At 38.2% G+C, this 14,316-nt stretch overlaps 4 protein-coding genes across 6 annotated transcripts; 1 reads left to right on the top strand and 3 right to left on the bottom strand.

Annotated features, from left to right (window-relative positions):
- Window positions 1-167: 167 nt before the first annotated feature.
- On the top strand, window positions 168-2,438 carry ognb (osteoglycin, paralog b). The gene is made up of 6 exons (XM_034207560.1): window positions 168-312; window positions 457-535; window positions 748-912; window positions 994-1,196; window positions 1,288-1,380; window positions 1,514-2,438. The coding sequence occupies exons 1-6, from the start codon at window positions 214-216 to the stop codon at window positions 1,682-1,684; spliced, it is 810 nt and encodes a 269-aa protein (XP_034063451.1). The 5' UTR covers window positions 168-213; the 3' UTR covers window positions 1,685-2,438.
- LOC117540751 (small integral membrane protein 4) lies at window positions 1,950-3,869 on the bottom strand. Its single transcript, XM_034207561.1, has 2 exons — window positions 3,552-3,869; window positions 1,950-2,395 (listed from the first exon to the last, which is right to left on the bottom strand). Exons 1-2 carry the CDS (start codon window positions 3,697-3,699, stop codon window positions 2,304-2,306), a joined length of 240 nt encoding a protein of 79 aa, XP_034063452.1. The 5' UTR covers window positions 3,700-3,869; the 3' UTR covers window positions 1,950-2,303.
- Window positions 3,870-4,640: 771 nt separating this feature from the next.
- kctd6b (potassium channel tetramerization domain containing 6b) lies at window positions 4,641-7,847 on the bottom strand. 3 transcript variants are annotated; one of them, XM_034207562.1, is made up of 3 exons: window positions 7,683-7,840; window positions 6,756-6,857; window positions 4,641-6,256 (listed from the first exon to the last, which is right to left on the bottom strand). In XM_034207562.1, exons 2-3 carry the CDS (start codon window positions 6,780-6,782, stop codon window positions 5,570-5,572), a joined length of 714 nt encoding a protein of 237 aa, XP_034063453.1. In that variant the 5' UTR covers window positions 6,783-6,857; window positions 7,683-7,840; the 3' UTR covers window positions 4,641-5,569. The 3 variants fall into 3 exon arrangements, with proteins under 3 accessions (XP_034063453.1, XP_034063454.1, XP_034063455.1); XM_034207563.1 differs by lacking the exon at window positions 7,683-7,840 and adding an exon at window positions 7,293-7,672; XM_034207564.1 differs by lacking the exon at window positions 6,756-6,857 and having other exon boundaries at window positions 7,683-7,847.
- Window positions 7,848-8,503: 656 nt separating this feature from the next.
- Window positions 8,504-11,842, bottom strand: abhd6b (abhydrolase domain containing 6, acylglycerol lipase b). The gene is made up of 9 exons (XM_034207622.1): window positions 11,757-11,842; window positions 11,451-11,582; window positions 10,735-10,891; window positions 10,513-10,626; window positions 10,291-10,423; window positions 9,663-9,820; window positions 9,453-9,507; window positions 9,271-9,371; window positions 8,504-8,791 (listed from the first exon to the last, which is right to left on the bottom strand). The coding sequence occupies exons 2-9, from the start codon at window positions 11,573-11,575 to the stop codon at window positions 8,612-8,614; spliced, it is 1,023 nt and encodes a 340-aa protein (XP_034063513.1). The 5' UTR covers window positions 11,576-11,582; window positions 11,757-11,842; the 3' UTR covers window positions 8,504-8,611.
- Window positions 11,843-14,316: the final 2,474 nt, after the last annotated feature.

The following is a 14,316-nucleotide window of genomic DNA, read 5'->3' as shown; positions in this document are numbered from 1 at the left end:
CAAAAAAATCCTTTCAAAAAGTACAGTATATAGTCTTTAGAAATGTCCTGACGGCTGAGAGCAACACTAACACAGCATGTATTGAGTTAAACGTTGCTTCATTTTCTTACTTACTGGCAGCTACATAAAAAGCTGGAAGTTCCCTGCTCACATATAACTCAGGTCCCAGCTTGCTGACAGACACTCTCTTCTCTCGACACCAACTAAGAGACAATGATGCAATTAAGGACTTTATTTTTAACATCCATACTACTGCCATGGATATTGTCTACTGCAGCAAAAGACAAATACATGGAAGTCAGAAGACCTAAGGTAATTTTATCTTTAAAGGTGTATACACTGTTATTGTATTATCTTTAAAGGTGTATACACTGTTAATAAGTTGGTAGAACTAATGCATAGTCCTCTTGAGTTGTAAGGGTGTATAGCTGCTATAAGGGGTTCTCCTTTTTACAGAGAGACACTGCAAACCTTCCAGACTATGACACTGTTCAAGACTCCGTCACTGACCCAGCAGCAGCTCCAAAAGCTGTCGGTAAGGTTTCTTTAAATTGAATAAATCGTTTTGAACAACTGTTTCAATGTTTATTATGCAATAGTTGTTGAAGCATTTGTATTTTTAGGTAAATGTAGCTAAAGCAGTGTTATGTAATAATTGGGTCGATCAAGTGTCCCCATCCAAACTGTGTGTGTTGAGCTTGAAGCTGCCATCACATTGCTGAAACCTATTACATGTGATCTTTTCAGACATGCCAACATGTCTGCTTTGCGTTTGCCTGATTGGATCAGTTTACTGTGAGGAGGTGTTCCCTGAAATGTCAGCAGTCCCAGCATTGCCAAAAGAAACAGCACATCTCCACGCACGTTTCAACAAAATCACAAAAATAAGAAACCAAGACTTTGCAGACATAGGTAAATACAAGTCATTATAGTTTAGTTAACTCTTCAGTGAATGTGATCTTTCAAGCCATCTCTCTTTGTTTTATACTCCAGCCACCATAAAAACAATTGACCTAACTGGGAATCTCATCACTGAGATAGACGATGGAGCTTTTTCAAAACTTCTACTTCTTGAGGAGCTCATTCTTGTAGAAAACAAACTGACTAAACTGCCTATGCTGCCTGCCAAGCTGACTCTGTTCAATGCCAATTTCAACCAGCTTAAAACCAAGGGTGTGAAGGCAACTGCTTTTAAAGTAAGATCCCAAGTTAAAATGTTACAAACATTATGTACATTGCATGTTTGATACAGCAGGCAGCCGAAATAGTGATCTTTTGTTGTTGCAGAAACTCACAGGACTGGCATATCTTTATCTTGGAAACAATGAACTGACAGCTGTGCCCCAACTTCCAGAGTCTCTTCAGGTTGTGCACCTGCATGTAAGTTCATCTGCAATACAATGAAATCACAGAAAACTACTGTAGAAAGAAATTAACTTATTTGTGTTTGTATTGCCGACAGTAGTAGCTACTTGCTGGGCCAATATTGTGGTGTCCTGTGTCTGTTCTGCAGAACAACAATATCTCAACAGTAACAGATGAGACGTTCTGCAGAGGGAACTCCAGTTATTACATCCGAACCAACATGGATGAGGTGAGGCTGGACGGGAACCCTGTGGTGCTGTCTGAGTACCCCGATAGCTTCATCTGCCTGCAGGCCCTCCCTATCGGATGGTACCACTGAAATGACCAAAACATGCTTTTGACGGTGGTAAGCCCTTCTGAGGAAGATCTGCGTCAAATAAAACATGCAGATATAAAGATACAAAAAATATTGTTTGCAAAATGTGTTTCAATTTTATATACTCACAATGCTTACAGTGCAAGTCCATATAAACGCAATGTTACAGAACGTCAGGATTTAAACAAGGGTATAAAAGAGCTTGTGTTTTGGGATGTTATCAACCATTATCTAACATGTGTGCAAAATAATCCAAGATGTCTTTAAATACAGAAGATCATTTCTTTATTTGTTAAGTACAATTTGGCTTGGCTGTTTTGTTTGAGCAGGTGCTATGCAATGTTTTAAGAATGTAACTTCAGTATCCTATAGGCCATTCTGGAGATTATTTCATTCTTTCATTTGAGCTACCATTATTATTATTACTGCAAATGTTTTCTTAATCTGAAGATAATAGCAATAAACGTGCATGTTTCTGCATAAGCCTTTCACTCATAACGTTCACATGGTTGTTGTTACATGCTATGAAGTCTATTCCAGCCTGTTGGAAACAGTAGGGAGCGAGAGTCCAAGAATGTGTCCTTAGGTGACACAGCAAGTCCACATTTAGTCTGGCCATTGATCACTTGGGTGTAGGCTCATTAAGAACTATTAAACCATCAGCTATCTTCTTCTCGTAGTCCCGTTCCGATTGTTTTCTTCGGTAGACATCATCTGGAAAGAAAACAGAATAAAGAAAGTACAATGAGACATTCCACATGCTTTTTCTTGATTGTCGAGTTAAATGTTCTTCTATGAAAAAAGCTAGTTATTCTGCAAAATAAAAAAAGTTTGCAACTCCAGAAAAGGCTATGGATTCAAGGAATGAAAATAACAGATGAAAGTCTGTTCTCTGTAGAGGAAAACACTTTTCTGTATCCCTAAATGACCTTGGAAAACTACAGGATAAAATATGCAGGGTAGCTTTTCTCCCCACCTCTTTTTCCTTTTTTAAACACTAAATCATTTTGAATCCTTTTAGTTCTGCTGAATTGGCACAGTTGAGCACATCTGGAATAAATGAATGCGAGTTCAATGAGAGTACACATAAGGTTTATTTTCCTTTTTAAATATTTTTGAGGGATCCAGTAGCATTTAACTCTCTACGTGGGTTGCTACAGAAATATCAATATGTGATATGAAGCGCTGGACACATAATTATTAAATATAAAAAGTTATAATACATATTTATAACAATAAATCATATTGAAAGGGACCACATTTAATTTTAACAAATACTATGTATTGCTTTAAGTGCATTCAGTTCGTTGGGTACATACACTTCTGTAACATTTTGAATTGAGGGGTACTTTTATAACAATATCAATTAGGATTTATGTTGTCATATATTTAATTATCAACACTGAGAGAATGTAAAGCTATATTGTGGATTTAATTTTTTCTGTAAGCAGCTGTAGGCTACATGCACTGCCATAGTCAGACCCACTGACTGTGCTGTGTGTATTTATAAATACTTTTTCCACCTTTCTCTCCATTTTTCAATATTTCCTAATGAGAGTGGGGAGGAGAGGAAAGTTTGAGGACATGAAATGTCAACAAGGCTGCTTTGTGCCACATATTCAGACAAGCACAGTCCTAGGCAACTGTAAACAGACTGCAAGTTAATGAAACGTGCAACATGGCAATCTGTACGTCACGTTATATGTAGGCTAATGCTCTTATTTGTCTTTATTTACATTTAAAAGCCTTTAAAACTCATCATATAACTCACATACCAACGCAATGAGCAAACAGATGTCACTGTCATGCTAACGTCAGCTAGCTTAAACACGAAGTTTAAATGTTAGAAACGAACTAGATTGACACTCACAGAAAGTCTCTTTTCCTATCCTCACGTTGATCATGATCCACTCCATGGCACCTCCGATGCAGAAGAAGATGGGGAGAAACCTGTACGTCCCTAGACTTTGTTTCCCTGGGACAAGGCTCAGTAAATATTGTATGTTGTTACTCTTCATTCTGGCTAACAGATATGTTACCCAAAACAGGTAATGTCAAGATAAAACTGTTTATAATGCAGGGGGGACTGGAGGGACTATGGTGTTTCAAAGTAATAGAGCAAGCGCGAACCTCAACATGTCCTTTACGCTTGTTACAAGATCAACGGACGTGAGTAATGGGGTGCGCTCGTTTTGTTACCTGCAGTAAAGAAAAATAACAGAACTTTCTAGAATGTATATAGGACTCTACGGTAGCTCGATGTTGGAGCATAAAACGAACGCACCCAGAAATATCGTCACATCCGGTTGATTGTAGGTGTCAAGCGCTACGCTGTAACTTCAAAATGAATGCAAAGAACTATAAATACAGTTTTATCCGACGGTTAAACCGCTGAGAAGGGCAGGTTTTCTCCTCATATGAAAGATGGGTTAAAGGTCGCAAAAATATAATCGTTTTTACAAATGTCTATCCTGTGCAGACATTTGATAAATAATTGCATTTCAGAGTGAGAAAAGCTTTTTAAATACGATTATAAACACAAAAATATTATCGTTTTTTTTTTAGACATTTGGCTCAATTTATTATTTTTAAAAGTCATTAGTTGTCGTGAAATTGCCATAAAGAAATAATTGCAATTACATGATATGTAGTAGAGGAGACTAGTGTATCAGTATTATGTCAAAGCTTTTGGTCAATAAAAGGCAGACCTTAGATGAGTGGTTATGAAATGTTAATTCAATATTGAAGGTACCTTCATACTTTTGGTTGCTGCCAAAAGTAGCTACCAAACTAACAATAACCTGGGATTATCTGTCAGTTGAGTCCTGACACCATGGACATCTTCATAATGTTTTCCTTTTTTGTGTCTTAAACATGTTATACATTGTAGTATCATGAACACATATAAATAATTAAAGCATAGTGCAAATATCAGTGTAATTGGATAAAGCAATGCAAATAACTGACAAATACATGTTTTATTTTGGCTGGAATGATCAAACACATCACTGTTGATATGGGCTCTAAACTGTAACAGTATGGCATAATACTGCAAAGCCCACAACTACATATACAAACACAAGACCCTCAGACACATGCAACAATGACGAGAGGTCTTCAATTATAGTATCATACAAGGAGATAAGAAACTTATTTAAGATCTACTGTAAATTGGGCTAAAGATAATCATAATTTATTATGAAAAAAAGGTTCACTCCTGACAACTCAGGATTCAAAACAGTTATTTGTTTAGTGTCTGCAGTCCAAAACATGACCAAGACAGCTTATGTACGAGGAACAATCATTTTACAATATCCCCCTTCCCCTTAAAATTGGGATCATAAGTCACATTGATGTTAAGATGTAGATTTTATACCATTATGTGTAGGCAGTCTTAAAGCATGACTACCTGTTAATAATCACATTATTCTTGAATTCGGAATAACATTTTGCCACATTTGATCAAAACTATTCCTTGAAAAAGCAAGATTTCCACATTTGAGCATATCTGGGGTATTCTTGTGTCCTTTTATAAATACAATGAAATACAAATCATTGCTCTTGTATATGGGGTCTTTCTGCTTCAAACAAAAATATTTACACTCATAGTCATCAATTAGGACATTTTTTAAGTAGTGGTAGTACAACTAAGAAAGTCTTCTTGCAATTGGAGGTGAATAAATAGAGAATTCCTATTTTCCACAGTTGTTATGCCATCTGCCTGGACTTTGAGCCTTGTCCCACTGTACCACCTTGGTCAAAAGAAAAATAAATGATTACTAGCAGACATTTGAAACAGATTTCAAAATATGTTGTTGTTTAAACAGGACATGGGTAATATAAAGACAAATCAAACAGCAGTGTCACGCACAACAACTGTGCTTTAACTCAGTCTTCAACTTTGCGAGCTGGTCTACAGAAAGTCCAGTGATGCTCCACCGTGTTCTCGTTTGCACGCTCACTCATATGATGCACACGGGTGTTGCGGATGCTGAATCCTTGTTTCATGATGTAGTCCATGAGGTGAACCCTTAGTGAAATCTCTTGGTGATAGTCACATGGTCCGAAGGTGAACGACACCTGGCAGTCTCTGGTGTCCATCATGTGTTTGCTCCACTTTGTGAAGTTGTTGGAAATACCTTCCAGCAGGCCGTGAACTTTTGTGGTTATGGTTAGCTGTGTGATGATAACAGCGACTGGATTGGAATATTTTGAAAGTTTCCGAGTGCTTGAGAGCTCCACGACCTGTTCATAGATGTCGGGAGGGTACAGAGGCTTGGGGTCATGAAGGCAATGGATCAACGGTTCGATCTGGTAGAAGTCCGCCTCTTTCCTTAGTAGGTCTGTCTCTGTGAAGTCGGCAGGAAGGGTAAGCTCAGACGTCCGCAGAAAGTTCAGGATGTACCGAAAAAGTGTCCCATCACGATCAATGAAATAATTCCCTTTGGAATCGCGAGTAGTGGGGAAATCTCCCCGGAACATTGCACCCAGCATGGAGTCTGGATAGCGCTGCAGGGTAGATAAACTGGTGGTGTACATGTGACCTCCCACGTTCAAGGTAACAGGAGAACTCATCTAAAACAAAAGAGGAACAAGATAAGGATAAGAATTAAAAAAATTAAATTATCTTTAAATTTGCATTACTATATACAGTAGTACAATAGTTCAATTACATGAACTGTGTGAATTTCAGCTGCCAAACTAGCTAAAATAAATGGAGTTCAATACAACGCCCCTGCAATAAATCATGTAGTTTGTCGTACTGTGTGTAAAAATGTTTTGCATTATAGTGAGAAGTGTTTCTAACATATCTCTGGGATTAAATATTGGAAAAACACAATGCAACACAATTCAACAGCACCACAGATTCTAAAATGATCAAAAAGGTTAAATCAACACCTCACTACATCTGTTTAGATACAATCCCAACATTTCAACCTTACTGCAGGGAAGTTATGTGGTTGCATTGTTAGATGCTAGATGTAAAACTACTCTGTCAACAAAGTGATTTTAACTTTTCTTTCTGTTAAAAAATAGACCTCTTATTCTAGTCTGATTTCTATCCATCTCTTACCCTATGGCCCCAGTCTCCATTATCCATTTGTAGAACAATACCCACTTGGTCAGAACCAAAATAGAGAAGGGACAGATACGCTTTGGTTTAATTCAATTTCACCTGTGGAAAAACAGTCAAATTAACAAGAGCTGTCACAAAGATATGCAGAATATGATTGACACAATCATGACGACTCAGTAAAATCATCTTTTTGCAGTACAGTGCAATGTTTGCATAAACGACTGGTGCTCACTTTGTGGATTAAATGAACAAACACTATTCAGGCATTTGGGATTTATGTTATTTCCAGTCAATTTATGCAAGATACATGAATTGTAACTCTAAACTGAATACATGTTTCTTTAAGAAATATTCAGTGTTCTTTCTGTTAAACCAACAGTCATTATTTGTAAAACCGCAGGTCCATTTAGAAACTGTTTAAGAGCTTTTGATCATACAATATCATTTCTGCAAAAATTATTTTTCCATATTGCCTGTATGTTGATATCAGTTGCCGGCAAACTCCATCTGCTGATGAAGGTAGTGTGAAATTACCAAAAGCTCCAGAAGTACCTGACATTGTTTTGTTAAAAAGCTAGTGTAAAAAAAAGTAGCCTTCCAGTATTGCTGCATTTTGCTAATTTTTTCTATGAAAATAAAGGAAGTTGGCATACGAGCTGAACAAAATGCATTTTAAAAGATACATGATATTATTGTGTAAATCCAGCTGGGATGAACTGAGATTATAAGCGTTTAATGCAATACGAGCACCACAGTGGAAAGGTTGTGTCGTATAGCTTGCTAGCTAGCAAATATAGCTAACTGTTAGCAATCTACGAGCCGTTGACGTTAACTGCCGTGTTTCTACTACGGCTGACGTCGGGATTAATTTATTAATAAATTAGACTACCGGGAAGTAACATAGACGTTTAAACAAAGCCTTACCGGAGGGCTTTCTCGGTTATTTGTCTTGTTATTTTGTCCAGATTACAGCAGCTTGCACGGTTCGTGTTTAACTGCACAGTCAGTGATGTTTGCCTCTGGTCGTACCGACTGCGGTCAACTCAGCCGTCTCTCAAATTTGCTTAGTCAAATGAGCAGTTCTTCATTTGTGAGTGCGCGATTTATAGCGCATTTACGGTAATCGCTGAGAAGCGGCACTAACACAATGCGTGTTTTTTCTGCTTCATGCGATACAAATTATTTTTACCATAAATTGTTAAAAAAAATTAACACTCAGTCCTAGTTTGACTGCTACCAACAATAAAATGAAGTACTTTTACTGTCTTTTTTCTAGGTAATACTCTCAAATTCCCCTCCTGAGAACAAAATCATGCCACTTCTGCTATATTTGATGAGATAAAATGATTTTTAGCCATACATTCTTAATAAAAGTGATACTGTTGGACTCAGTACCGTAAAGACGCTATTAATCGCGCACTCAAAAATGAAGCGCTGCTCATTTGACCAAGCAAATGCGAGAGACGGCTGAGTTGACCGCAGTTCGTACCGGGTAGCTGTGCTCGACTCCAGGCTGCAGCAAAACTGCGCACACAAGGAGGGTGATTGAAGGGGGAGGGAGGGAAGGAGATCTTGCTGCCTGCAACGACAGCCAGGAGGCACCTCTGATGCATGAATACACTCACACACATCCTACTAGTCACACACTGATAAATGCATGGCACCTTTATTATCATGATGCGGTTGACATTACAAATTCAACGCAATGCACTTTCAATAAATGCTTTAACACTGACAACCTTGCTTTTAGTGTACATACTTTTCACGTATATCTGTTTACATGCATGACACGTGCAGGGAGCACGTGTAGCATTGCAGGGGAAGGACATTATTGCAACATGCAAGGCTTGAGTTTAGTAGGATTTCTTTGTGCCACCCCTGGTGTCTTGTTGCAGGATGATGAACTCTAGGATGAGTTTGGCTGTCCGACAAGGCCTCTCCATCACCACAGAGTGTCCACAGTTCTCCAGCAGGTCCACTCTGCATCCAGGTAACACTTCTGCAATGACTGCAGCTCCAGAGACATCCACCACCTGGAAAAATGCAGGATAGATATTATGTGTATATGCAACTGAAGTATCTTTATTCAGGCCCAAGTTGAGAAACCTGAAATCCACCACCATCCACCACCTGGAAAAATGCAGGATAGATATTATGTGTATATGCAACTGAAGTATCTTTATTCAGGCCCAAGTTGAGAAACCTGAGCTGCCTCCTTCAGGTTACAAGTTTGTATACAGCAACATGACATTTGAGTTTATTAGCTTTCATGTCTACAGTTAAACTGAATAGAAGTAGATTTCACATTATTTTAATGTGACGTTATGCATATTATTATGCATCATAAAACATATATAAACTATCCATATGTTTTCTTAAACGCACATGCACCCATGCATTTAAACTCGTATACAACCATATTTTACATACGACCACGCAACTCATTTAAAGATTGTTTTAAAAGCAATATCTCAATGTAATCACACTGTATTATTGGAACATCATACTTTACCTGATCTTTTTTCCCCCATATTACTTGTAAAGGTGCAGTTATCAGATGTAAGTGCTCCTGTAAGGCATATCTTGATGGTTCACCAACAATCTCCATAAAAACTAAATTAAAGAAAAGCAGGTTTATTTATATGGACTATACTGTATGCTTACATGGGAAATCCTAAGAATTTGAGAACGAACCTTCTTCGTAAAAAGTGTTGTGAGGCTGCCGAACATCTACCAAACCTTGAAGAATCTAATAATGACAGCACATGCATACAAATAAATAACACAACCGTTAAATAATGAATTAAGGTGATTATTATTATGTATATTTTCTGTAATCATTGATTGAGAGTGTATGCAAAGTGAAATCCACAATGATTTTGAATTTCATTTTTAAATTGTGACCTGCTGTGGGATTTTAAAGCGGACATGAGAGCAAAGTCTGAACATGTCCTCCATCTCCTCGGGGGTAGTCGGGATCAGCGGGATGTTCAGTGTGTAATTGCTGTGCTCCAGGTCCTGCAGATGATTGTCAAATTTGGTCTCGCAGGGGTGTCTTATACCTGCAAAACAAAATAGGTGACAAGAAGGTGATAAGTTTAACTGGTATTTAGTTAGGAATAATACACAGAAAGAAAAAGGGAAGCAATTAAGGGTGTGTGTCATAATATCATGTCTTGTCTTTTAACTATTAATGATCAGTATTATGTTACAACTTTTAGAAATACTGGTAATCCAGTGAAAACTTCTCTAAGTCATAGGCAGAGAGATGCTATGGATATGGTGGACATTCGTTCTTGCCGAGGTTCACAGTTGGATCCTTTTGAGTAATTTCCCACATCTTTCAATCTTCACACCTCCTGCAACTGTAACGCGGGTTTCCTGCGATGTCACAATGTCATCAGCAGGGTTATTTTGTCAAACTTTGAAAAGCTCCCTCCAGAGCCTTATAAGATATGAGAGAGCCTATTAAGGGTAAACAATATGTACTGGTATTCTTTCCACACACGCTTACACACATAAGCTGACTGACCATCTGGACAAATGAGAGTCATGCTGCAGATCTCTTTTTGGTAGCAGGCTGCGTAAACCCCGGCTACATTTCCCCCCATAGAGGTTCCAACCACATGGAAAGGTTTCCTGTTTAAGCGAATGGTTTCCACAAACTAAGAAGAAATAAAGACAAAAACAGATATTAAGTGGAAGGACTCTGGGAAATGCAACCTTATTATTAATTCATCTTTCTTCGGTTTACCTGATGGATCCTTTTGACCTGGCCCTGAATGGAGTAATCTTCCGTGTTAGTCCGGGTTGTTCCCTCATGACCAGGCATGTCCACACACACTATGTGCAGATGTTTTGGTAAATACTAGAGCAGGAGATTAGAGAAAGTATAGCTTAAGACCATTAATGTATGCATTGAACCAAGAAATGATTGAAATGACAATAATTGTGTATCAGTGACAAGTGCACTAACCTTGACAACACTGAGCCATGTGTCTTTGTGAGCAGAGAAGCCATGCAGCATTAGAATAGATGGTCTCATCCCAGGCTTTCCTCTGCAGGCGTAACAGAAGCGATAACCACCACAGTCTGCATAGCGCACCTGCAGGCCCAGAGTCCTCCTCCAGTACCTGAAGAGGAGCAGGTACATACACGCTTATACACACAGACATTATCAAGTGATCATGAGCTTTGATGCAATTTTTTAAGAATTCAAGCTGCCAATTTCTTTGATGCTAATCCTTGAAAACATTAAGGGTTTCATGTTGAGACACATTTTGGAATTTAAAACAAATAGACTAGACATTTTTGTCCATAAAAGTCACAGTAACCTCTGTGAAGGACAAACTAACACTATTTTACACTAAACTATTACCCTAAGATGTGTAAAAAATTTAAGTGACCAACAATGCTGGCAAAAAAAACACTCTGTGCTGCCAAATATGTTTTAAAATCAAAACCAGGCTATATTTTATGCAATACACATTAACACAGCTAAAATGATCGAAACATTTGAAATTAAAATGCCAAACTGAGGCACAATGGTTGATTAAATGTAGGCCTATTGTGTGTAGTGTCTTTTTGTTTCATTGGTACTTGTTTAAAATTATTATTTGGCGCTCATATGTGAGAATTCCCCTGGGGTATTAAACATATACATGGAAAGGCAAACAGAGTTATTGACTTTACCAGTAATACACCTTAATGAGTGCAGAGGGCCAAAGGAGGAAAGAAGCAACAAAAGCCAGGATGGGAATTGCCAGTGTTCCCCCTGCAATGATAAACAAGTTCACCACCTCTAGATCAGCTGCCATGGCTCACCTAAAAACACAGCACACAAAAGCATTGAACACATGCAGTGTCTCTTAAGCATCACATGTTGGGGGAGGGGGAGAGCCAGTTTATGTACAATGTTTTGTTGCTAAATAACTCAAAATAACATATGGAATATATTTATATGTGATGACAAACAGTTTCATAATTGTAAAAACTTACTTTTAAGATGAGTTTTTTCCCTCCCTGTGTCACAGGCAGAAACATGTGATCGCTGGGTTTCTGTTGATCACTTCTACGGGTTGCAGTTCATTTAAAGGTGTTGTTGATGCTTTGAGAGCATGAATAGTCAACTTGTCTTACTGATACTCTGAATAAAACTAAACATATTATTGTGGAGTGTAGTTAGTCCCGGCAGTTTGCTCTGGATAAACTCATTGATTATTACTCATCATTGGATGAAACCGGGCCACATTACTCGGTCAATCTTTTAAAGTGAACGTACAACAGGCCGATCGTTGCTTCAGTCCAGGCAGTACACTATAAAAATGTACACACTGTGAAATAGATCAACTATTTACAGCCTTTAACACTATAAGTCAGTAAAGTGAACACAATAAACCTACAGTAAAGGATTTTACTGGTGATTATAATGATTATTGACCATGTATTAAGGGTTCACAAAAGGAACAACATCAGATAACAGTGGCAAAATTCCAGGGCTTTTCTTTGCACAGACCACTGGGTGTCATTACATCCACAGCATGTGAGATGTCAGCTGTGCTTCAGTTGACAGTGAAGCTTTGAGGGAATAGTGAACAGACTTTTTCACAGCCACTTTGAGGTTTCCTTTACTAAAGGGAAGAGAAACAAAACGGACGAACATTGCACCTCCAGATTTGCACAATAACGAGTCATTATACGTCTGGAAGAGTTTCAAACCAAAGCAAACTGAACAAGGTGTAGACCAAAGCCATATTTTAAAGTAGCCTTTGTTCATTTATGTCATACAATTCTCATTAAATGAATACACTGGAAACAAAGAAACAAAAACAAGATATATGAATTCTATATCCCTGAAAGCCACAAACAAAAATTCAAATACACAGTAAAATGTATACCTCAGCTTTATACCTGCCAATCATCTTCTTCTTTTTATTTATTGTTGCATCTGTATTAAATCTGTATTGTGAGTATAACACAAAACTATTCCTTAAATAACTATTTTGTATTTGTATTCTAATATTTGCTTACTTAAGGTCCATACCACTGTTTCCTGAAGTTCCCTAATAGGGGTGGGGGTGATGTTTGGATGAAAGAATTTACATGTACAAAGTTAAATAAATAACTTACATAATAAATTTACTTCAACATGAATGAGTAGCAATGTAAATGTAGGCAAAATCAAGTCCAAGATCACACTTATAAAGCAATGTGCATCTGCCATTCTGCTGCATCTCTGGTCCACTGGCGATGACCTACATACAAACTAGAGCAGAATAAATGGACACTGCAACTCTGCAGAGAGGCCCGGCTTGCGTGGGAATGATTCTCACATTTGGGTTTATATAGGGCGAAGAGGCTGCTCACATGTCATCCCTAGGTTGTCTGAATCTAACGTCACATTATTATCCTGCTCGTCAATTAGTATCCTGAGAGAGATCCTTGACACAGCAAAGACTGCGGATTCTGCGGAACAGAAATTCCAATGTGGCACATAAATATGTGTCATGTCCCTTCATGCGGTCAGTGATTTGCTCTGGAGCTATGACCTTATAAGACATTGCAAAATTGGAAATTTAGCAACAAGCTTCTCATCCTGTTGAGTAACATGCCTCCCCCTCCACAGACCTATTATAAGTGTGGTCTGCATGCTTAAAAAGCATAACCACACGGAGGGCTTCACGCCCTGCCGTGGTGCACTTGAGCAAGGCACTGGACATCCCCCTTCCTCCCTCACTCCCATTGCTCCCCGGGCGCTGTACAATAGCTGCCCACTGCTCCTAGGACTCCTGGTACTAGGATGGGTTAAAAGCAGAGAACACATTTCCACTGTGTGTGCTGTGTGCTCTGCATGTGCATGGGCGTAGGAAGCATCCTGAATGTGGGGCGGACATTTTTAACGGGGGGGTTTGGGGATCCCCCCCACGAAAACAAAATATATTTCCTGTATTCTGGTGCATTTTAACAGGTGGTTTGATACTTTTATGTGGCTATACTAGCATGAGGAAAATGATGGGTACATTTTATAATTTCATCCAGTAGTAAAGAAAGGAAACATATTTGATTATTAATTCAGAGCCGTCTTTGAATGAATAAAAAGCAGTTTAAATGCCCATTTTTTGTACATTTATATACAACAATACATATTTGTGAGTGCATTGAGAGATATTGTTGTCGAGAGTCATTTATATATAAATCGCAAAATACATTTGTGAATCCTTTTGTGAGCATTTATTAATATTGAGACTGATCTGACTCCATACAGATGTTAAGTTCACCTAGGAATGGTATCATTGACTTAAATGTTCAAATAAATGTTGCTCTTCTGTCTATATTGGTCATATGATGCCCCTTGACTGAAATGTTTCCTGTTCAATATCCCCACTGATTTCCTTAAAATTCTGGGATGAGAGTCCACATCACAATTTACTCTAAACTGTAATTTCCCTTTCATCACTCACCTCAGCAACGGACCTCTCTCCACTGTCCCTGTATTCTGACTCACTCTCAAGCGCCTAGATATCAAGAGAGGTGGTGAAGTGATAATTATTTATTGAGC

The sequence above is a fragment of the Gymnodraco acuticeps genome, unplaced genomic scaffold (genome assembly GCF_902827175.1).
Source record: "Gymnodraco acuticeps unplaced genomic scaffold, fGymAcu1.1, whole genome shotgun sequence".
NCBI classification, from domain to species: domain Eukaryota; kingdom Metazoa; phylum Chordata; class Actinopteri; order Perciformes; family Bathydraconidae; genus Gymnodraco; species Gymnodraco acuticeps.
Note: the sequence above shows the minus strand (reverse complement) of the source record. Positions and strands in the feature narration are given on the sequence as shown.

Bases quoted from the DNA above. Each gene is read 5' to 3' on its own strand.
- ognb (XM_034207560.1), top strand. From the start codon at position 214: ATGATGCAATTAAGGACTTTATTTTTAACATCCATACTACTGCCATGG. The intron at 536-747 runs GTAAGGTTTCTT...TGATCTTTTCAG, and splicing joins AGCAGCTCCAAAAGCTGTCG to ACATGCCAACATGTCTGCTT. The intron at 1,381-1,513 runs GTAAGTTCATCT...TCTGTTCTGCAG, and splicing joins TTCAGGTTGTGCACCTGCAT to AACAACAATATCTCAACAGT.
- LOC117540751 (XM_034207561.1), bottom strand. From the start codon at position 3,699: ATGAAGAGTAACAACATACAATATTTACTGAGCCTTGTCCCAGGGAAA. The intron at 2,396-3,551 runs GTGAGTGTCAAT...TTTTCTTTCCAG, and splicing joins GATAGGAAAAGAGACTTTCT to ATGATGTCTACCGAAGAAAA.
- kctd6b (XM_034207562.1), bottom strand. From the start codon at position 6,782: ATGGATAATGGAGACTGGGGCCATAGG. The intron at 6,257-6,755 runs GTAAGAGATGGA...CTTTTGTTTTAG, and splicing joins ATGGAGACTGGGGCCATAGG to ATGAGTTCTCCTGTTACCTT.
- abhd6b (XM_034207622.1), bottom strand. From the start codon at position 11,575: ATGGCAGCTGATCTAGAGGTGGTGAACTTGTTTATCATTGCAGGGGGA. The intron at 10,424-10,512 runs GTAAACCGAAGA...ATTTCTTCTTAG, and splicing joins AGGTCAAAAGGATCCATCAG to TTTGTGGAAACCATTCGCTT. The intron at 8,792-9,270 runs GTAAAGTATGAT...GCATTTTTCCAG, and splicing joins TATGGGGGAAAAAAGATCAG to GTGGTGGATGTCTCTGGAGC.